At 43.0% G+C, this 24,610-nt stretch overlaps 1 protein-coding gene and 1 pseudogene across 1 annotated transcript; both read left to right on the top strand.

The window, feature by feature from the left end:
• Positions 1-13,047: 13,047 nt before the first annotated feature.
• Positions 13,048-21,196, top strand: LOC119333880 (annotated as a pseudogene).
• A 2,249-nt stretch (positions 21,197-23,445) lies between these two features.
• Positions 23,446-24,279, top strand: LOC119329185 (probable E3 ubiquitin-protein ligase ATL44). The gene has a single exon (XM_037602189.1). It carries the CDS (start codon positions 23,577-23,579, stop codon positions 24,096-24,098), a length of 522 nt encoding a protein of 173 aa, XP_037458086.1. The 5' UTR covers positions 23,446-23,576; the 3' UTR covers positions 24,099-24,279.
• The last annotated feature ends 331 nt before the right edge of the window (positions 24,280-24,610 follow it).

The following is a 24,610-nucleotide window of genomic DNA, read 5'->3' as shown; positions in this document are numbered from 1 at the left end:
AATATGTTCGTGTAGTACTCATCTACCACAGTAGCGATGTGGTCTTGCCCCGTGTATATCTCTTCATTACTCCCTCCGTTCGTGAATAAGTGTATATTTAGCTTTTGTTTTAAGTCAAAATTTTAGCATTTTGACCACCTTTCTATCTATCTAGGAAAAAGTAAAAGCATTTATGGCACCTAATAGGAGTCGCCTACAGGCGGGCACTAGCGGGCAACCCAAACACTGTAGCATGGCATGAGTTTGTTTTTCTATTTTTTTCCTTTTGGTTTTTTCCTCTTGTTGTAGCCCAAATATCCTCAGGTTTCCAATGGGTTTTCTCTGTTTTTTTTCTTTTCCTTTTCTTTTTTCTTCGGATTTCTTTCTGTTTCCTTTTCCTTTTGTGTTTCTTTTTTCCCCAGTTTTCTTTGTTAATTTCTCTTTTTTTTGTTTCTTTCTTTGGTTTTCTTTTTTTCCTTCCCTTTTTTGTCATTTTTTCAACACATGTCTACAATTTTTTACATGTATTGTACATTTTTTTGTATACAACAAGAACATTTTTACACACGTTTAACAATTTCCAAATACATAATTAACATTTTTATAATATATGTTTTGATGTCTACTTTTCCATATACATTGTACATTTTTGGTATGCACCTAATATTTTTATATAAATGTTGCACATTTAAAAAATGTATTTAAACAATTTTATAAAAACATGTTAATTTTTTAAAATAAAAGTTTTAACTTTTTTTATGATAAAATTAATTTTTCTGTACTATGCAAACTATTTTTACATTATACAAACATTTGTTTTGAAAATGACACGAACACCTTTCTGAAACTTTTAACCATTTTTTAAAATGTTAGGTATTTTTAATGTACAAATAATTTTGAGTTATAGAAAAAAAAATACAATGTATAAAATTTATTTAAATGTCACATAAGTTTTTTATTCACATTGTACATTTTTCACATACATCAGAAACATTTTATATACATGTTTAACACATTTCAAATGCATGATTAATATTTGAAAGAAAATTATGTAAAGGGTTGTTGTAATATAAATATATAAAAAAATTATAAATAAAGAAAAATAGAAAGAATAAAAAAAATATGTGAATAAAAAACTGAAGAAAAAAAGTAATATGATGCCAGTATGATGATGATGTTACTGGGCCGGCCCAGTCCCTGCTTGCTGCAGGGGAGCCGTGGACGCGCAGCGGGCGGCACATAGCCGCGCCCCTGATTCTCGAGAAAAAAAACCCGCGCCCCACACTCGCCAACTCTGCTGTCAGCTTCCTCGCCGAGACGCCGACGGCCAAATCCAAATCCAAATCGAAATGGGGAGCTCCACCACTTTCTCGCCGTCTCCGGCGATGCAGCCTCCACTGGCCATCATATGATGGCAGCAGGATTTCCCCGCCCCCATCGTCCACAGCAAAGGAGGGTGCGTGGAATGGCGGTGGTGGCGGCCAAGTACGCACGGTCAGTCGCCGTTTTCCCCTTACATCACTGTTTGTTAGATTCATTACATTTCCTTGGGAGCATTCAATCTTTTGTGTTGATTTTCATAGCATCGATCAACACAGACCATAGCATGAACTTATAATCTGAAAAAAAAATCTTGGTTCGAAGAAAAACTAGACCTATAGTTAGCAACTCTCAATTAAGAAAAGCACATTACATTCTCACCACTACTATAGCTACCTGCCTAACTTTATTAGTTAACCCATGACGTCCTCTCGTATAGATGCCGCGGTTTATTTGGCACTAGTTACCTAGCTCCTAATGCACCCAGCAACTGCTTAAGCAGCCCACACAGAATCTCTACTCCTAATGGAGCAGTTGGTAGTCTCTGCCGGTCAATTTTTATCCCACCTCCCCTCGTTTATTTTGGTACCTCATCCCACCTCTGACTTATTCACCAGAAACCGAAAAAACCTCCTCCTGCGGCCCCAACCCGCACCCATCCACATACAAAAAAAAATCTACAAAGATTAACCAACGAAAAAAGACTTACGAAGCTTAACCAGCGACAAAAATACCTAAACCTATCGCCCGCACGTACGAGCGACCGCTCTCTTTCCCTCTCCTCGCGATGCGGCGCCGCCCCCATCTCTCACTCCGCCGCCACCGCCCCCCGCCTTCCCCTACCTCCCGCTCAGCCACGTCCACCACCCCCACCCTACTCCCCATTGCCGGATCCGCTTGCAGATCATCAAGGTTAGGCAGCGGAGCTCCACATCCGTGACCTGTGCGTGCTTGTCAAGGAAGCTGCTCCTGGATCTGCGCTTGCGCGGCTGTGGCGGAAGGGACACGAGGTGGCCGCCGTCGCCGCGGAAGACCAATCCCCCACCTTGTCCAGAATCTCTTCCTCCGCCATGTTTCACCGAGGAAGGAGGGGGCGGCTCAAAGTCTCCCTCGTTGCCGCCTGCAGCTGCAGCCGCCGCCATGGGTGAGCTCCTCCTACACGACCAGTTTTGATGGATTCGTGGGCACATGCATGTATAGCGGCCGGTGCGGCCGGCGGTCGTGCGGCATCTCGGCCCCAATGTCAAGTATGTTTCGTTTCCCTCAACCCCTCTCATCTCTCTTAGGTTTGATGCCCCGACGTCTCTTTGTTGTGCGTCTCTTTGCTGATCTGGATTTGGATCGACTGAATCAACCAATAGCTAGAGATCTGAAAGAGAATAGGTTCATTTTTTAATAAGGTCTTTAAATCATAGTTCAGTAGAGGGAAATACCATGTCACCTGTAATGGAATTTCATTTGTTTCACTTGCATGAACCAAACATATATGTGTGCTGACTACATGCCCCTGCAAGTGTGTTGATTCCCATGTCAATTTAGTAATTGTAGCTATATTCCTGCTGGAGCAAGGGACAAATATCAGGTTCATTTACATCTGCAGACTCCAGTTGCTTGTTCATAACTATGTTTTCCTCCTGCTGTGTCATTCAGGTCTATGTTTGTTTTCCTCCTGCTGTGCACTAATCTAGAAGCCTGTAACCATGTCCGTAGACTAAACTAATGCTATCCCTGAGTGAAGGTAATGTTTCCGGCAAGACAACTGTCAGTGTTGACAGTGCCGTGATATTTCGTAGTATTGTCAATGTCAGGCATGTCGAATATTTGCTCTCTTTTTTACTTAGCCAACTTATTTTACTACATGGGGTGTTTTGGAGTTTTGTTTCTAAAAGAGATTGTGTGGAGTTTTGTTCTTGAGTGTTTGTACTGATGCATAAAACTATCTGCATCTAAAATGGCATGGTATTATTATTTTTATTTTTAAAGGTGTGCCACTTTCCTTGAGCTTTCAGTAAATCATAGTTATGTCCTGATGTTATCGTCACTTGAATATACATTATGATTTAATGCACGTTCAGGAAATAGTCAGTGCATCACTATTTTATGGAAACTGTCTGTTTCGTGTGAAGTTTTGATTTCAGCTTGATATATTAATCATAATATTACCATGTTTGTTGTAAATGTCTATTTACAAACTTTGCAGATAAATTGGTGCCTGTATATTATAGAAGTAAGACACTTGAAAATAGATTCAGCATGGTTCCTGCACTCCCAACTTTTCATGGTTGACCTCATATCAGAAAACAATTATTCATCATGGGCAGTCATGTTTGTTCGCGACTCTGCAAGAAGATGATCGACGGTCGGCAGCTCGGCTGCTTCATTGCCATCTTCAACGAGCACCGTCCAATACGATTTTTCGCTGGCATGTACCATCGAATGTCACTGCTTTTATTATGGCATCCAATACTTGCAGTTGTGACTCAAATGGGAGTTCTGAAGCTGATAAACTTGGATGGCCTGACAGTCTACCATACCAACAACCATCTCCAAGGACACAAACTTGATAAGTTTCTAAGATTCATACACACCTTCAGGTACAGATACCTACTTTGTTCTCTAGATTTCCTATGCATTTTAAGAGGATGAGCTGCCCATATATTCATGAGTAAATGATGGAGGTGACCATCTTTCTAGATGAAGCATACCCGGGCACGTAGATCGAGAATTTAAGTCTGGTAAATTGTATATGGGCTTCATCAGGTCCAGTGTTGCTCCTTCCCTACATCGACGACGGGATCCGCAGCCTCCTCCTTCTGTTGGGCGATACAAGGATCTGATGTTGTGTGCTGCTCCATCTACACGCCTTCTTTCTTATAGGAATCGGCTCCGCGGGTTAGTCCTCGATCTTCCATGTGGCTTACTGAATTTGAAGTAGTGATGGAACTATGATCTGAGGCAAATGTGTGTAGATATTCAGTAGTTGAAGCCTCCCGATTGATAACATACACGTTAGTACTCTGAACCTCCAAATTCCCTGCTCTGTTCTTCCAGAAGATACATTAATAGATCCTTTTTTTTCTAGAGATGAGCCTACATTTTTATATGCTAACAGCGTTGTTCATGAGAACAAAACAACACCATCAATTTTAACACATATTTTGAGTTTTACTGATTTGTCTGGAAGTGGAATTTGTGCATTATCAATTCAAGAAATGGGGGCACTGTTTGGGAAAGCCACTATTGAGATGTTTCCGCAAATGACATAATACACCATCATACTTTCTATTTTCTGCATTAGTTTCAGTTTATTGCAATATTTTTAGACTTCTTTCTATCATAAACATAAGTACATGTGATCCCTTTTAATTAGCCCAAGTTTTTTAGTAAATGGTAGGATGGTATTTCTTCTGATAAAATATATTATAACAATCCAAGTTTTGTTCTTAGCACTATACAAGTGCATCTCCTATTTTATTGTAATAGCATGATGCACTTAATTTTCTTATGAGTGATAATTCTATGTGATTATATGATTATCGGAGCTCATATATTTTTTTAAGCAATGCATCATGTGGTATTGTTTTTCATTTGTCATAGACAGTAGTAAAGGGAAAATTTGGTCGAAAAGTATGTGGTGTACAGTTTATAAAAACTTGCCGGGCTGAAAATGAAATATGATTTAGTGTTACAAGAGAGATCTTGATTCATGGCTTTGATTTGTTTGAATTATTTATTTTCAGCTTTATGCTTCATAAATCAGTATGCTGATTCTTGGTACTGTAATCATGTGACCTACCAGATCGAGGCCCGGATACACAAGAGGCAGTACCAAGCAGCTACAACTCTCCGGCGACAGCAACAACAAGGCATGTTGCCTTCTATTCTTTTTCGGAACCTAACTATTGATGTGCTTTTCTTGTCACCCTGGATCAAATAATAGTTGTCAAAGCTCTTGACTTAAGGCATTCAAATTTATACAAATATTTTCTTGAATAGTTGCTCGAATATTTTGTACATCTATGTTTTATTATTCACATCTCAAAATAATGTTCTGTAATCAGGATGCATGATTGGCATAGAGTATGGATCATCTTGCCATGTTGTGTTCTTCTTGTGTTTAAGATTGTATTTTTGCAGATGAAGTTGTTAATCCTGCTGAGGCGCACCGCTGTCGTCGGGATATTTGTGAGGGGAAGCACCCTTTTCGAGAGATTCCAGAGAAAAAGTATGTTCCCTCGGCTTCTGCGATGGTCTATTTTTGGGCACGCCTCCTCCTGGTCTGAGTGGTGTTTCAGCTGGTGCTATGCCGCGGGCCTTTGTCTTGTATCTTCCTCGCATGGTGCTTCTGTTTCACATGGCCATTGCCTGTCTTCCTAATTCTGCTGTCTCGCCGACAGTTCCTGCGGCCCCTCTCTTTGCTGGTGCATTGGCTGCTGTGCTAGATATTTCGTGTCAGGACCCCGACTCAATGCCACATCGATCTAGCATGTAACACCTCATATCACTTTGCGGCCTCACGCACGGTATTCCCACGGGTGTCGCCTTACCTTTGCCCGGGACCGTTTGCGCCTTTTGGCACACGTATATGATAGTGTCGCTAGCATCCATATGATAAGGAGCCCGGGCTGACATGGCTAGTCGTAAACCCAAAGTGGCACAAACTTATAGGGACATGCATCCATGACCCAGCATCGAACGTGTCGGTCATCAGCGAGTGAATCCAGGCTGTAGCACTGGGCTAGTAGGACTCCGGTGAACCGGGCTGTAGTGGGCTAACAGGACTCTGGTATTCATCGCGTGACATTTCCCCGAAGGGACAGACACAGGAACGAAGAAGGACACATGCCGGCCAGCCTAAGTGTTCCGGAGCAGTAGCAAGCTACCCTGGCTCGGTGGAAACACTAGGAGACATTTCCCGGTAAGAGAGGCTACTAAGGATAAACAACTAGATAGTCAGATCCCACACATACCAAGCATTTCAATAACATACACACAATATGCTCGATATGTGCAAGTACAACATGGCATCACAACATGACTCTACGACTCAAGTATTTATTCAAAAGGCTCCAGGGAGCGAGATATTACAAACAGGGGTCTCATGACCCAACATTCAAAGCATACAAGTCAAAACACAAGCGGAAGCTATCATGTCTGAGTACAGACATCTATAAATGAAAAAGGCTGAGAAGCCTGACTATCTACCAGATCCTGCCGAGGGCACAAGATCGTAGCTGAGGTAACAAGCTAAACGTCGAAGTCCACGTGGAACTACTAGTGAGACTGAAGTCTCTCTGCAAAAACATAAAATAGGCAAACGTGAGTACAAATGTACCCAGCAAGACTTATATCAGAACTAACTACATATGCATCATTATCAACAAAGGGGATGGTGGGGTTTAACTGCAGCAAGCCAGCTTTGACTCGGTGGCTATCCTGAACTACGACTGCAAGTAACTCTTTTGAGGTGGCGCACACGAGTCCACATATTCACCAACCAATACACCACTATGGAACCGCTCCCGTCTCCCTACGAGAACGCCATCTATAGCACTCACGCTTATCTTGCGTATTTTAGAGTATTCACTTTCATTTGTCTATGAACTGATATAAGCAACCCAGAAGTCCTTTTCCGCGGACACGGCTATTCGAATAGATGATGTTAACCCTGCAGGGGTGTACTTCTTCACACACGCTCTCACCACTTACCGCCGTTTACACGACATGTACTCGACAACCTTCAAGCGGAAGCCCAACGTGGGTGTCGGCCACGGCCTACCTAAACACTCAAGTCTCTAGTCCAGGTTTATCGCCTATTCGGGTTCCATCCGTGAGGAGATCCGGTCGGGGTTTCGCTCACAGCCCCAAACGATGTGAACAGGGTTCCCGAGATGCCTAACGGGCATTCGGTACACCGTGCCACGTACCTACCGCATCACAGCCCACCCCTACGGTCAGCGCTGTCCACGGCCTCCAGTAGGCTACAAACACCAGAAACTACTTGCAACTCCTGGACAGAGGACTAGGGTGAATAAGAAGCCGAGAGGGTCCATTGGTTTCGGGCCCAATGCGTGGTAGTAGCTGAATCATGGATCACAAACACAGAACTCAGTTCCTGAGGACGGCTGCAATGAGACAACCCACCATGTACTCCTACATGGCCTCTCACCGTTACCTTTTACCAAATCGTATTCACACACTTAGCTCACACACAGTAGGACATGTTCACACACCTCTGATTCATTCCCGATGAATCAGACCTGACTCAACTCTAAGCAATAGCAGGCATGACAAACAAACATGAATGAGTAGGCACAACAGGGCTCAAACAACTCCTACTCATGCTAGTGGGTTTCATCTATTTACTGTGGCAATGACAGGTCATGCAGAGGATAAAGGGGTTCAACTACCGCAACAAGTAACAGTTGAATCGTTGTTGTCCTAATGCAATAAAAGAGAGCAGGAGCGAGAGAGTAGGATTGTATCGGAATGAACAAGGGGGTTTTGCTTGCCTGTCACTTCTGAAGATATTATAGATCTTCATCGGTGTCAACGATCACATCATCGGTACAGCGTCTACCGAGGGGGAACAACACCGGCAAACACAGAAGAAACACGATCAATGCAATGCACAGTATGATGCATGCTATGACATGGCAATATGAATGTGTTTTGGGCTAATGCATCTAGCGACAGGTTAAATGGGGTTGGTTTGAACACTAGGTTCAAATTCAAACTCCATATGTGAGAGTTTAAATGCCATTTAATTGATTTGTGCTAAACAGCAGCTATAAGTTGTTCTAACATGCATGAAAATGGTACAGATGGATAGATTGGATTTTTCTGATCATTTTTCATATATAATTTGTTTGATTTGGAGTTACGTTGAATTTCTATGAATTTTACAAGTTTTAAACATTTTCTGGAAATAATAAATCATTTAAGATTTATTTAAATTCCAGAAAGGAATTATTGTGTCAGCATGACCTCATAGTGACGTCAGCAGGTCAACATGTCACTGTCCGGTCAAACCTGACAGTGGGTCCCGTGTGTCAGTGTAATTAGTTTAACTAAATTCAATTAGCACTAATCCTAATTAACTAGCAGGGCTGGGTCCCACCTGTCATTGAGTCAGGGGGAGTCAAACTGGGGTCAAACCCGGGTCAAACTCGCCGGAGTTGACCCGAGGCTCGTCGCCGGCAAGGACAGGGACGGCGGAGAGCGTCGGGATTCGCCCTCCGATGACCAAAGGAGCGGCGGAGGGGCTCTACGAGATGCCCAGGCTCGCGCGCATCTAACACGACTAGTGGCAGCAGCCGGGGTGGACCGAGCTCGCCGGAAACGAGCTCGCGGCGGCGGCCGGAGTTCGGCCAACGGCGGGTTAGGCGATGCAGGGCGCCAGGGGAGGCATTGGTGAGTGATATGTGCTCCTGGGACTGTGGTGAGCACGACGGTGGGCTCGGGAACGAGCTGCGGTGGCTGTGGCCACGGCCACGCCATGGCCGGCGGCGAGAAGCTCTCAGCCGCGGTGGGAGATGGGGCTAGGGGGCGAGAACGGAGGGGGCGAGCACAGGAGAAGAAGCAGGGGCTCACAGCGGATCCATTCGAGGCGGAGACGAGGCCGGGGGAGCGTCGGAGGCAGCACAGGGTCGCCGGAGATCCAGGCGGCCGAAGGTAGAAGACGAGGATGGCGGAGACGTTGCAGGGCGCCTGAGGATGCGTGGCTCATCTGGGATGACGCGGACGACGAGGCGGAGCCGGCGAGCACGACTGTTGCTCGAGGGACGGCCGGTGAGCGCGGTGGCGGTGTGCGGCGGCGACGGAGGCGTTCGGGCGTGAGAGGTGAAAAGAGCAGAGAAGGGGGAAAGGGTCAGGGGAGAGTGAGAGAGAGCCAGGGGCTGCGTGGCGCTCCGTGGCGTCGTCTAGGAGGGGCCGGGGAAGCAGGAGGTGGCCGGGAAAGCAGGAGGTGGCCGGGGCAGCGTCGGCGCTCGCCACCGAGCTGCTTTGGGGCGAGGAGAGGAAGACGACAGGAGGAGGTCTGTGGGCTGGGCTGTTGGAGTTGGGCCGGTTGGTGGGCGCCAGGTAAGTCCAGGTGAGTCTCTGTTCTTTTCCTATTTTTATTTTCTGTTATTTGTTTTGATTTAGTTTGAGAACTAAATCATTTTAAAACTTTCTGTAAATTTTTGTGTGAGCTCAAAGAGATAGTCCAAGGCCACAAGCAAATTTACAAAAATATTTGAACATTATTTCTTATATAGCAGAAATAATTCCAACCCAAATATGTTATTGATTTAAATCAAAGGCCCAAAATAAATTATTTCTGTGCCTCCAAAAATATTGGTTTGAGTTGTACCTCATGCCAATATTTTCACAGAGTAACAGGAATATTTCTTTGGACTCATTTGATGAGATTTAAATGTTGGTTATTTTTAGAGGTCTTCTGAGGCTTTTGAAAATTCCTCAATTCAAATTTCATTTGAATTAAAACATGATGCTCACATGAGGGTCTAGCCTAGTGCATAACATGACCAGGGATGTGACATTTCGTCTTTGGGCTCTTCTTGCTTGGTGGATATTCATATGTACGGAGATGCTGGCTGCCCATCTATTTTGCAAAGGACAATTTCTTCCAGTTCTAATGTGCGCACGAGAGGGGGGCGTCAGGGTTCGTTGTCAGCTAGCAGTCTGAATCTCCGTGCTTCGGATTGGTCTGATGATCTGCAGCACGTACGACGGTATGCATCCTTCTCACGTACATGTCCCCATTGTGGATAATTTGGTGCTGGATTTTACTGTTGTTTGTGAGTAATTTTCCTTGACTTTGCCGTTCTCGCAAGCCATTTTTAATTGTTGTTTCCTCTTTGGAATAATTGTTTGTGAATTTGTTTAGGAGGACAAAAGAATTCTGCTGAATTGTAGCGGCGCCGTCGAGAGATTGATGAAGGAAAACGTCATGTGTTGGGTTCTTCAGGTTTACCTTGACTTTTTGCATTTTGATTTATTCCTCCCCCGCTTCTTAACTTGTTCCCGCTGATGGGGTGTCTTTCCCGGGTATAGAGTCTAGACATGTTTCTTCCGTGTGGTTGTTCCCATCTTTTGGGGCCTCTTTATCTCGGCCGTAGGTGTTGGCAGTCAAGCCAACCACGGGTATTCTCTTCTTCGAGATCTAGACCATCTTTTGTGTCTGGGTCTCACTAGACTTAAATTCTCGATCTACACTCACAGCTAAAACATGACAATTTGAACCGTTGATTAATGCAAGAGATTGAAGATACAACTCATGGAATCTGAAGAATTAGAAAAAAGGTCAAAATTCATTTTTATTTCAAAGGTGGACGGTTGAATTTTTTATTTAACTGATTCTGAACGTCCAAGGTATCTGTTTTATTCTACTATGGACTTTATTGCCGCATTAGCATATATTTTTTTGCGAGATGCTGCATTATCATTTATGTTCTTGCATATTCTGTTGGTCCTTAATGCTGCCACTGACGACCAAGTGCTGCATATTTATTTTTCTTTATAGGAAAATGTAACACATACAACTATGATTAACACATTCTTTTTAGTATTTACATTGGCATTCTTTTGTCACTGGACAATTTTTTGTCACATATAATGATGTTTATGAATCTGTTCATGTATTTTCGAGCTTTAGATGAGCATATATACTACCAACCCTTGCTTTTCCTTTCAGACTAGGCCTACCAGGCTACCACAAGGTCACCTCAGTTGATTTCAGACTAGGCGAGCTCCTGGATAGCCTTTGCAACTCGATGCTCGGTAATGCCTTGTGTACTATACTTTTACCCTGATGGTTGTACGACTCAACGTGGCTAGCAGATTCACTTGATTCTTTACTTGATCTTTCTTCTCCTGGGATAACCATGGCCCATGGGCATGGATGCTTGCGTCGCTGGTATCAGACGACATAATGTCTTATGTATATCACTGCTCTTTGTAGGGATGCGGTGGCATGTGAGAGGACAAGCAGGCGTGGGGCTATTTATGGTTGTCTGATCATTGTACTTTGGGACATTGTACTTTTAGGACGTAATGTGCACTTTTGGTTGTTATTTTAAATTTCCCATGTCTTCATGTCTTTCAAATTCTTGACATCTGCACTAATAGCCTAAACCTCCATGGCATGATCCATCGGAGTATTTTGTTTGTTGTACGATTTTCAAGTGCGACCTTCCAATTTATGTTGTAACTGATAGGTTTGGCACCTCGGATAAGTTCTTGAAATACCAATGTCATATTTGGATTAGAAAAATAAGATTTAGTTCGATCATGCATGCAATTGCAATAACCCTACTCTGAGCTTTTATATACTGGTTAAAATAGTTAAATCTTCTAGATTCTTTTGCATATTTTCTTGGAATTATATTGGTCTATGAGAGCACCTTAGTTTTCAGTAAGCGATAAAATACAGTTTCTATTTCCGTAATACAGGTCATTAGTGGTCACTTGGGATGGGTGTGATCTGTAGCATTTGATCCAGGGAATAGATGGTTTTGTCTTGGTTCCGCTGCTAGGGCAATAACGGTAAACCCCACAACCTACATTCCTTTCTTAGAAATATAAGTTGAATTCATGTATACATGCAAGTAGTTGATACAACAACCTATTAGTTACTCAGAGGCTTTCTGTATTGGTGTCTGCATTTTTTAATGTTACATGCATCTATTTTTATTACATAACATTTTTCAGCTTTGGGACTCCATGTTGATGCGTTTTTACCTTAACATCTTATTATCTATTTTTCTTTAGGCAAGGAAGAAGGTTGTAGAGTGCGGATGGATGTGAAAAGGAAGAGGATGGATGCGAGAAGAGAGAAGAGGGGTGAAAGAGGATATGGCTAGAAAGAGGGAGAAGGACAGGGTGGAGGCGCTTCTTGAGGATTTTTGTCTGACTGATTTCATACTCTCTTATAAATCATGGTTAGCTAGGTAAACCTTTTGTACAACAGCTCTTGTTCAAAAGGAAGTTTGATCTTTCGGCTTCTTATTTTAGGTCAATATCAAGTACAGTTTAGTTAATTTATATTGATATTTATGTTTGAAAATGACTATTACCATTCTGGTTGAATGGGGCATGGATAGAAGAGATTGTGAGTCGGGTATGGTGATGCCAACATTGTATTGGTGGCAGATAGATTTAAGTAAGGTCATTGTTAAATCACCAGAATAAGTCTGCCCCCGTTGCAATGCACGGGCAATGGGAGAAATGTGATGTCCATGTAAGTGTTTAAAGGTAACAAGTTAGACATGATTAATATTGTGCATGAGCTATTCGTAATTCAATTCAATTTTGAATCTGTGCAAGTTGATTTCTGGGAGAACACAAGTGCAACATAAGGCCAAAGTCGTTGATGGCACTGCGAGGCCCAGCTAGTACCTCGTCGGAGACAAGGACGAACTTCAAGCGGTAGTGAGGAGTGGTGTCACAGTCGGAGGCAAGGAAGAAGGTTTGTAAGGGTGTGGTGGTTCATCAGAAAAGTCTGGTCGCTAGGCTGGTTCAGAGGGATGGTCGGGGGTGGCAGCCGCGGCTAGCGGATCGGCGGGTGGTGGTTGGCTGTTAAGGAGGAAGAAGTTGGAGGTAGAAGACAAACAACAACCATTCGATGAAGATCCAACGTTGCTCGAGGAGTGTCGTCATAGTCGAAGGCGGGAAGAGGGTTGACAGGTGTAGGTGGGGGTGCGATGGCTCGCCGAAAAAATCTGGTCGCCGGAGTGGTCCAGAGGGATGGTCGAGGGTGGCGAGAGGGGTGGGCAAGGAAGCAAGGCGGTCGGGGGTGGCGGCGACGGGTGGATCGGCCGGTGGTAGTTGGCGGTTCAGTAAGAGGAAGAGGCCGGAGGTAGAGGATAAACAACAACCATCCGATGAAGATCCAACAGCCCCAAAAAATCAACTTTGCATCAAATTTCTTAGTCTAACATATAGCGTCACCCTTAATATTGAGACATTTAGAATATTTTTGACCATATCTATATGAAAAAAATATCAACTTATGCAATACGAAAGTTATACATTATAAAAGTTGAACTCATGATGCATCTAATGATATTGATTCCATATTGTGATTATTTGTATTTTCTATAAAGTAGGTAAACTTTACAAAGTTTGATTTTAGACAAATTTTATATGCGAGTACAAAGGACTGATAGGAGTACTATGTTGCTTTCTACATGTCTTATGGCCTTATTAAAGATCTTCGCTTCTATGGCTTTAAGCATAAGATGTTATTTTTGTAGTACATTTCTGATAAGTTTTTTTTTCTATAAGGCTATAATTTCAATCACGTTCTAAAATATAAATGGGATTTGGTGATAAGTCATCATTGTGTTTGTTCATAATCTCTCAGACACGACAACTTTCATGTCAAATATGGTCTAGAAATGTTCTTCGATAAATATGTTTTTAGCTCTTAATATTTTGGTATGGTCGTAAATTTATCAATTCATATATCACTGATAAATAATTTTTAGTTGGGAGAATCAAGAAAGAAAGAAAAGAAGAGAGCTTTAAGGGTAAAAAAGTAGTTGTCCATGCAGCCCGTTGCAACGCACGGACATTCTACTAGTAATAATAGATAATTACTTAAGCAATCTGGATTTCCACGGCGTGCTGTGCCGGATTATGTTTTATCTTCACGGACGATGAACCAGATCCATAGTTACCACTGCGTTAGTCCCACGTCAGTAGTTTACATGCTATTCCACCGCTTTATTAAGCTCGGCCTCGGCTATCACTAAGTGGAATAACTAGGGACATGTATGGTAATGCGGTCGAGCTATATCATAGTTCTATAGGGTTGCAAGCGTATTAGATGAGTCACCTTTTGTACTAATCAGAGGAGTAAACATATGTATTGCAAGCTGAGAACAGGGATTACAGAGTTTCAACTATAAATCATACTGTATATTTTTACTAACTAGCAAGATGCCCATGCGTTGCACGGAACATCAATATGCATTGTATGAGTAGTTTATCTTATGGGAGAAAAAGATGAACGGGGAAATGCCTTATTTGCAAATGTGGAGAGAGGTGTGGGTATCTTTTTATAAAATTGCCATAGTTTCTTTTCTATCCGTCAGATATAAATCGAATGGACTATATTGCAAAATGGTAGGAACACCATCATCATCAACTCTTTTTTTATAAGAGTAGAGATAACTACAGAAGGTTATTGCTGAACTGACCAATGAGCATTATGATCTTTCTTGCACAGTTTACACCTGAGATGCGCGTGGATTGTCCAGGGAATAATGAACTATCTCCTGGCTCGAAGGGGCTTCAGATACGTCCAACATTATTTGAGATCCATCATCACAGTTTGGAGAATGTTTGATGCCCTAGGGAGCAGCACATAGAGGGTGCCATCGCTGTTCCTTTTGTTTCTCATCGCATCCCTTCGTTCGCAAAGTTAAAGAGGTATGACCATTTCGTCATTCACGATTAGTTAGCCTTAAACCCCACTGGCCTCAGATTTTTTGGGTGTGCAAGTGCACCTAGATCCACCCAACTGCTACTGATATCTTCCACCTAGATTAGCTTCTTCAAACCGCCAGATCGATCTACTTTTCTTTGGCACACTGCCTCAATCTGGTCCCTTGAAGCTACAAGGCTTATAAGAAAGATGCTTCTTGAGTTTTATTGTTGAAAGATAGTTGGAATACGAGAAGAGAGTAAACTATTTGGCTAGCTAGCGTACAATTTCGCGCAGATCTAGAGAAAGTTTGCATGTGCTTGCTAACAAAATGTCCATAAACATGACATAGGGGTCATGATACAGCTAATAATTGTCAAGATTTCCATAGACCATAGGTTGTAGCCAATGTGAATATGAGCATGTTTTTACGACGTGCCATAACATGTTCGTAACCATGACTAGAGGTTCATGAGATGGCTAAATTGTAGATATGTATAACCATAAAGAACCGGAAACTGCCAAGAGAAATTTTTGTGGAGAGATAAGCCCAACTGCCAATGAAGAACCGCAAACTGCATTTTTAAATGCATAAACTGTTCACAAATTGAAGTATTTTGTTCTGTTTATTGTTCGGCTTCACTATCTGTGGAGTATTTTCTCTCTATGAAAGGAAAAAAAGGAAAGGCTAGGGCCTCCTTAAATTTGCTCTGGCTTAGAGACAAAACTCTATTTGTTTTGTTTGCATGCTACAGACCTTAATGTGGACCTTACCATGTCGACAGCTAGCTGGGTTAGAGGAGGAAGTTCTCCTATGTGTTTTTCTTTTCTTACCTAAATTTGAGATCCAAATAGTTCAGGATGCTAGCAAGAATATATGGGGAATATTTTGTCGAAACCTGCCACAATTCAGTAGTTGCTGACTCCAAACTCTGTTTATGTAGCGTGTTGACGAGGCGAGCATGCATTATGCGCCTCATGATTTTGTAATTATAGTTCATGATTTTTGACTCTTGTTGATGTGAATTTTGGTTCTCATGGACGACCGTGTAAAACATGAGTCTAGTTATGTTTATTTGTCGGCTTATGTAATGTTTGTGCACCTATGCTAGCCCGGTGCACATACAGATTTGCTCAAAATTTCAGTTCCAAATACGAAACCATAGAGTATAAAGTTGTACGTGATAACTTGTTTTAAAAATTGTTTTCCAACCTGAAATGAATACCCCCTGTATTCGACCTTTGTTGTAGGGTGGGGGCTTAGTAAAATACATGTAATCTTCTTACACCTGTAAAGTTCCACTAAGCCTCCAAACCTCAAAGGAACTTTGGGTGATAAAGATACTACGTTCTTTATTATACCTTTGAGGCTTTGAGGTTTTAGCAAGTACCTTTCGGCGGATGAATCTAACAAATACTTCACCATCCATCATGCCAGCTATCTTTTTGTTTGAACTAATGATATGGATGTAAATTAAACTTATGACTGAAAAGATTAAACAAGGTTAGCAACCTGACAACAGCCCACTTATGTAATTAGTTAGTTAGCTCTGTCTAACTAGCTGTCTGCCACTGTTATTGCGTTCAAGTGTAGATAAGGACAAGATGTGATGTGGTCTAACTAGCAACCTGACAACAGCCCACTGGTTTATTTATTTAAAGACAATACTATGACAAGAACCCCAATGCTATGATAGAGTGAAACAAATAGTTAGGTAGCTTTCTTTCATTCATATACAATGGGAGCCCCTTCCTCTTCAACATTATTGAGGTGCATACTGTCCAGTCTCCAGAGCTGAACGAGCAGGAGGACATCCATCCATCCGTCCAAAAGGTATGTTGGTGAGGCAGTTCAAGTGTACTCCTGCTTAAATTTGACCTCAGTTTTACTATTGCAGCAAAATCTAGCAAGTACAATGACGATGGTGCTGGATGCATTTGCATCCTACCTGGGGGACTTGCTCAAGCAGGTGGTAGAGGAAGAGCTGGGAACAATGTTGGGAGTCTCTGGCGAGATCGACAAGTTGGGAGACAAGTTCCAGGACCTCAAGAACTTCCTCGCTGACGCTGATAGGAGGAACATCACCGACGAGACTGTCCAAGAGTGGGTGGGGCAGCTCAAGCGGGCCATGTATGAAGCTGCTGACATCCTCGACCTTTGCCAGCTCAAGGCCATGGAGCGTGGACCATCCACCGTAGATGCAGGGTGTTTTAATCCCTTGCTTTTCTGCATGCGCAATCCCTTCCATGCTCATGAGATCGGCACCCATATCAAGGCTCTCAACCAGAGGCTTGACTCCATCAAGAAGCGCAGTGCTGCTTTCAACTTTATTAATCTCAGGTCCTATGAGGATCATAGCCGTCATGATAACCTTAGCCAGGAGACGATAGGGGACTTTGACCAGTCGGCTGTAGTTGGGGACAAGATTGAAGAAGACACAAGAGCACTAGTGGCCCAGATCATGCAAACCGGAAAGGAGGTCAATGATGACATCATGGTGGTTGCCATCGTAGGTGCCGGCGGGATTGGCAAGACCACCCTCGCGCAGAAGGTTTTCAATGATGAGACCATCCAAGGTGAGTTCAGTAAAAAGTTATGGTTAAGCATCAACCAAAACTTCAGTGATGTTGAGCTGCTGAGAAGAGCCATCATCAAAGCCAGAGGAGACCACTCATCAGCTGGGAATGTAAAGGCCATGCTTCACCAAACCCTCAAGGACACCTTGATTGGCCAGAAGACTTTACTCATAATGGATGATGTCTGGGACCATGGAGCATGGGAGAATGTGCTCAAAATACCCTTTGTCAATGCTGCTGCTTCGGGAAGCAGAGTTCTTATCACCACTAGAGATGAAGGTGTAGCTCGAAAAATGGTGGCCATATGGCCCTACCACCATGTTAACACATTATTGCCTGAAGATGCTTGGTCATTGCTCAAGAGGCAGGTCCGTACTTAATTAAACACTGATCTCTAAATCAAGTGAATAGTCTATCTACATCTATTTATTAACATTCCTATGTTAATTAAGGGAAATTATAGGATGCTTCCAAATTAGTTACATGTAATTCATTGGCTTAATATTACCTCTTGGAAGGTAAGAGTTATCATAATCTTACAGGACCAATGTTACTTTGATAGTGTCAACAAAGCATAGCGCTAAACAAGGAAATACATCACAACACCAATTGGGTTTTCCACATTTTATCTATACCCACATTACACACGTTCAAGACACATGTGTCGTTTTTACTACTTAAGATTTATCGGTTATATTCATGTAATTGATAAGCTTTTCTTATATTCAATCTCGTTTTCCAACTTTCGGGTGAAGATCTAAGTGTTCATCTACTCAACAATGTCATAGGACATAATATAAATGAAAAGTTGTTTTAAGATGGAAAAATTAACAATTCAGTTAACCCCTAATGGTACAAAAAAATATAACACAAAAATTAACTAGAATAGAAGTTGGTATTAGTTTTGCTAGAGACATTGCACGTAAATTCAAGCCAGCAATGTTGGGGCTACTACCTATTGAACATTTTAGGTGAGTGGGAGAAAATAATTTCACGTGACCGTAAAATATAAGAAAACCAATAAGTGATTGATTTCTACTAAATTTTGAGTACAAGTTTTTATAGCAGCGATGAGAGAGCAGTATAAAGTGTATGTACGCATGTATGTACCTACGTACGTCTTTGTGCGTGTGTAGGAGCAAGATAAGTCAATACATTTAAAAAGAATTATTTATGACATTTATTTCTGTAATTTGAATGTTTATAAAGTTAACTTTGTGGAATCCATTGCATAAATCTTGGTATATATGAGCAAGATAAGTAAATACACTTTTTTTTAAATTCTTTATGACATTTACTTTCTGTAATTTGAATATTTACATAGTCTAACCTATCTTGATAAATGGATAGATACATCAAGTAGTCCTCCCGCCTCTTATAAGAAGTAAATTTGAGTGCCTTATTCAGAGGAGCTTGGTACATAGTTAATTAACTATATTTGTCCCTTGTACCATGTTCGCAGGTACTCTCAAGTAGATAGACGAAGACCACACAAATACGCTAAAGGATATCGGACTGAAAATTATAGAAAAATGTGGTTATTTACCACTTGCCGCTAAAGTAATGGGAGGACTATTGCGTGAAAGAGGAGGGCTACGTCGTGATTGGGAGCATGTTTTGGATGATTCTAAATGGTCAGTAACTAAAATGCCCCTAGAGATCAACTATACAGTATACTTAAGCTATGAATATATGCCTTCATATTTGAAGCAGTGCTTTCTATACTACTCTCTTCTTCCTAAAAGTAAACCTTATAATATGGATCAAGTAGTAGCAATGTGGATGAGCGAAGGTTTTCTTCATGGAAACTCCAGTGATTTAGAAGAATTGGGAAGAAATTACTACAAGGAGTTGCTATCCAGGAACCTTATAGAGCCAGATAAATTGTATGTTGCTCCATGGATTTCCAGCATGCATGATATTGTTCGCTCATTTGCTCATTACATGACTAAGTATGAAGCACTTATAGCTCAAGATGGAGAAAATGCTATTCTTACTAAACTTAGTTCACAAAAGTTTCTTCGGTTGACCATAGAAACCAATCAATTGCAATCAGATGAAGTTGACTGGAAATCTCTACATGAGCAACAATCGTTGAGAAAATTAATCTCAACTATCCAGATCAAGATGAAACCTGGTGATTCATTTATTATGTTTTCTAGTCTGCGGACTCTACATATAGAATTTGCTAATGTGGTTTCACTGGTTGAATCGTTGCATCAACTCAAGCACCTGAGGTATTTGAAGCTAGTAAATACCAATATATCTGTACTTCTAGGGGACATTGGCAAGATGAAACTATTGCAATTCCTTGACCTTCATGGATGTGAAAATTTGGTGAATCTTCCTGGTAGCATTGTGAAACTTGGCCAGCTGAGGTTACTTGAGCTTCCCAGTTTAAGTGTGATACCTAGAGGGTTCCGTACCGTAACAAATATGAGGAAACTAAATTGGTTTCGAGCCCACATGGATGGTGAATGGTGCAGTTTGGATGAGTTAGAGTCTCTTTCCCAACTCAGGTTCCTTACTTTATATGAATTGGAGAACGTATCTGCTGCCCCATGTGCTGCTAATGCTAGGCTTGGTGATAAAAAGCATCTTATCAGATTGTCTTTATTCTGCACCAGCAGACTGGAAAATGATGGGTTGATAAAAGAGAAAGAAGGTGTCCCTGAGGAAGAGCAGCGGCGAATCAAGAAGGTGTTCAATGAGCTCTCCCCTCCACACAGTATAGATAATATTATAATTGGTGGTTATTTTGGCAAGCAACTCCCAACTTGGATGATGTCTGCGTCCATGGTGCCCCTCAATAACTTGACATATATTATGTTTGTTGACTTGGCTTGCTGCACACAACTTCCCGATGGGTTGTGTCAGCTCCCGAACCTGCAGTTCTTTAAGGTAGACCGTGCTCCATGCATCAGGCGTGTTGAGGCTGAATTCTTGCAGGCGGCGGCAACTCCATTTCCAAGGTTAAATGAGATGTACTTACTAGGAATGGTGCAATGGGAAGAGTGGGAGTGGGAGGAGCAAGTACAAGCCATGCCTAGGTTGGAGAAGCTTATGCTCAGGAAATGCAAACTGAGGCATATTCCTACAGGCGTTGCCACCAATGCAAGGGCTTTGAAGGAATTATTCCTACAAGACATTCAACACCTCAACTACCTTGAGAGCTTTTCTTCTGTTGTTGAGCTTACAATGCTTCGAATCCCCGACATGGAGAGGATCACTAATCTCCCCAATCTGCAGAAGCTCACGATCACCGATTGCCCAAAGCTGAAGGTGCTAGAAAGTATCCCCGCACTTGAGAGGCTGATCCTGCAGGATTATGTCATGGAAGAACTCCCCAAATACATGCGGGATATAAAATCCAAGGCATTTGCAGCTATTTTGCAGGATATGACTGCTATCTTCGTTAGCCACGGGACAATCTGGTCCTGAGTGGGATAAGTTCAGCCATGTGGAGCATGTCAAGGCATATGCATGTGATGAAAACAACCCAAGAAAATGGTACGTTCTATACACAAGAGACAACGGCAAGCTGGAATCCAATATTAGCAACTCTACCATACTTCAAGGTACAGAAAGTCAAGCATAAAAGCTTTGTCTTAATTTGTTTGAACACTCTGATTCTGCCAGTTTATAAGGTCGTTTGATTTAATCTCCTGCCTTTTGTCCATATATGTTGCATGATGACCGGATATATTTTACCTTTGTTTGTTTAGGTGCTACAATGGCTGCAGAGGACGAACGACAAGCAGCAGCAGCAGTTGCATCTGGTCCAGGAGATGAAAACAAGGAACAAGAAGCACACCGACCGCAAACAGCAGATATAGGAAAGGGGAAAGTGCATGATAGCTAGCCAAGGAGATCAGACCAGACCGCCCTCTCCAGTGAATTAATCTGGTATTCTTTTTTGTCTGCTATTAGTAACTGTGCTTCAAGCCGCAGTTCCGTTCTTAGTTGCCATATTAGCAGATCGATACAAGCAGAACATTGCCTATTGAAGCTGGCTCTTGCACATTTCCCTTTCTGTGCAGGCAATACCTGGCTGGCAATGGAGCCAGAGTCTGCTCCATTGTAACTTTGTATGCATGTTATACTACTTGCCATGTTGCCCTGAAAAGGATTAAATCTTGACAATCAAAAGGAGATTCTTTCAAAGCATGACTTCCAGCGAATTTTCCACATGCCTCTTTGAAGATTCCCAGAAATTATGTGAACGTTTGACTGATCCATCCGGTATTCTTTGGACGAACGAACACAACTACATGAGACATAATCATGAGAGGATAATAACAGTGCCCGCATGATCACGTATGGGACAACAATTTTAATAGACAGAAATGGTAGAAGAATTTTTCACATGCATCGGGAATACGGTAGAAGCAGTATTAGTTGCTTCAAAACAGAATAATACACTGACTAACTGGACTGGAGAGCAATGAAAAATACGACTAATTAAGAGGCATCACTTACCAGTTACCACAGCATCGTTACCTATATTCCATATCTATCTGAATACTGCATCCTCCTATACTCCTATGCTTAAACTTACTGTGCAAGTGCACTTAACGTATCAAGTTGCTTTCATCCTTTACATCGTGGACAGTTCAGTTCTTGCATATGTTCCTTCTTTAGCAGTTCAACTTGAAGGAACTATTCTCATATTGTGTCAATCATTGGTCGATCATCGAGTACATGCCTTATTTCGCTACGGGTCAATTTCCTGTTTCTTCTGTGAGAAAAGGAAGAACGGATGCCCGCCTCGCAAACCCGATGGTGAGTTGCTTTGATGCTCTTGTTTGAATTAATTATTATCACGGATTGGCTACCGGTTACAGGCACTCTTTGCTGCCTGTCTTGATCCTAATTATGCTTCATTTACAATTGTGATGTTCTTCTTTGCAAAAGCAATATAGAGTACGTTCTTTTACAGTCCATGACATGTTAATTAACTACCTCAAAAACATCTTTAAGGGTACTGTAACTCTCTTTTGGTTCCCTGTACAGGAGCATTTTACAGTCAAGTTGCTTTCCACCACCTTCTGCTCTCCGCTTCTCCTGCAAGCTTGCACCATCTTCGCAACTGATATTTGCATCCAGGTCTGTCGTATCATTTTGCGCGTGCAAGCATGTGTTTGTGTTCCATGCATCTTTAGGGGTTCAACTTGAAGGAAAAATTCCCACAGTGGTGTCGGTCACCGTTTTGATCTTCTGCAAGCGGGTCCCGTCGTGGTTTCACTATCAATCCATTTCCCGTTTTTTGCAAGAAAAGAAGGAATAGATGCTCGTTGCAACTAATAAGTTGCTTTGATTCCTTCATTGAATTATTACGAGCAATGATCGAGCTCTCTTCCTCACCTATATATCATTGTCCTAAATTAGGCTCCGCCTGCAAAAAAAAAATCTTCGGTTTAGAATTATCAGTAGCAAAAACATTACTCTAACAGGAGTAATGCCACCCTTACGGAATGAGAGGTACAGAGTGACGTGGCATCATCTGATTGAAAAGCACGTACGGCCCCCACCCAGTGAAATTCAGGGACGAATTGGGAGAGGACACGTGCATATTTCTGTAGGCTTCAGTTCTTGTACGATCACCAAGCTAATTCTCAGTCATTTTGAGACCGAGGTAGCACATGTACATCACAGTAAGTCATGGTAGGATTTCAAGGTTGATTGGTTTGCTACCAACACTTGACAAGCCAAAATTTGGTTAAATCAAAAGTTACCAACATTTGGCAACCTTTTGTGAGATTTGCAACGAAAATTGTTACAGTTTTGCTAGAACTCATCTAGATGAGATTTAATTTGGTCTCATTCATCTTTTATAGCCATTGGATGTGATGCTATAAGATGCGTGTGTGCTGACGTGGGTTGTATCCATTCTTGTTTTTTAGGTGAATGAGACCAAATTACGTCTCATCTAGATGAGTTCTAGGTACTCCCAAATTGTTATGTAACCAATCTCTAGGCAATATTTGGCATCAAACCAGTTAGCCTCTTCTTTACATCATTGCCAGTATACTCGCTCGCACCAAGATTCTGTACTGACTTCTTTCAAAAAAATAAATTATACTGGTGCTATATAGTGGAGCACGAGCTTACTGGACAGGGTCAGGAGCAGACCACTGTCGTCCTACTGTCTTCACTTGTGTCATCTCTTGCTCTCTTCTTCTTTTCTTCTCTCCGGCCCAATCGTCTCAGCGGCTCGGCGGCCAGCTTAGACCCGCGTCAACCCTAGATAGCTGGAGCATCTACCAGCATGTCCAACTGCATGGACGTCTCGGCCACGCCGTCCCCGGAGCCGCCCCCGCCGACGGCGGCGCTGGACTACGACGCGGCGGTGATCCTGGCGGTGATGCTGTGCGCGCTGGTGTGCGCGCTGGGGCTCAACTCCGTGCTCCAGCAGTGCGTGGCGCGGTGCGCCCGCCGCGCCGTGGCCGACCCCGCCGGATGGGTGGCGCACCGCCGCGCCAACGCCGGGCTCAAGCGCGAGGCCCTCGTCGCGCTGCCCGTCGCCACCTACGCCGGCGAGAAGAAGCAGCAGCAGCAGCACGCGTCCGCCAGCGGCGCCGGGTGCGCCATCTGCCTGTCGGACTTCGCCGACGGGGAGACCATCCGGGTGCTCCCCGTGTGCGGCCATCGGTTCCATGTGCTCTGCGTCGACAGGTGGCTCACCTCGCGCTGCTCGTGCCCCACGTGCCGGCGCCGCCTCTCCCCTGACCGCGCCGACGCCGGAGAAGGGCAGCACCGCCGCGAACTGCAAGTTTTGAACGCCGTGTGATGATATGATCCATCAATTCGCCTCTTTTTGCGTTGCTTTGGAGTTTAGATCACTGTCCCGGCGTGCTGCTTTGTATGTCAGGTTCCGGCCATGATGATGACCTGTTTGATGGTTTGCTTTGCCAGCCATCTTGAGAGCTTTTTCATTTTTGGCAATAAACGATCATCATGAGTTTTTTTAACATTACTGTGTATTCTTTGACAAGTCATCGATTTTAATTTCACATTTGCTATTCATCTCTTGCGTGAAATTTCGATCCGCACCGTTCGACTTTGGGCGAAGCACTGAGGCAGAGATGGGGACGCCGCAACGAGCATGAGCGATGCACGGGGATGCCAGCCTAGGCCGAGTCAGGAGCGACTAGGGGCCAGGGACGACACGACACCGTCGTCATCGATGGAGGGGAGTGAGAGGTTGACGGGGTTTGGGTGCAGGGGAGGTCGCCGGTGACGGAGATTGTGCCGGGGTTTAGAGGGACTATTGGGGAGGCGGCAATACGACAGGAAGGGTGG

This window comes from Triticum dicoccoides, chromosome 7A (assembly GCF_002162155.2).
Source record: "Triticum dicoccoides isolate Atlit2015 ecotype Zavitan chromosome 7A, WEW_v2.0, whole genome shotgun sequence".
NCBI lineage: Eukaryota > Viridiplantae > Streptophyta > Magnoliopsida > Poales > Poaceae > Triticum > Triticum dicoccoides.
This window is presented reverse-complemented; position numbering and strand designations above follow the sequence as displayed.

What these genes read in the sequence shown, in the direction of transcription:
- LOC119329185 (XM_037602189.1), top strand. Translation starts at nt 23,577, where the DNA reads ATGTCCAACTGCATGGACGTCTCGGCCACGCCGTCCCCGGAGCCGCCC.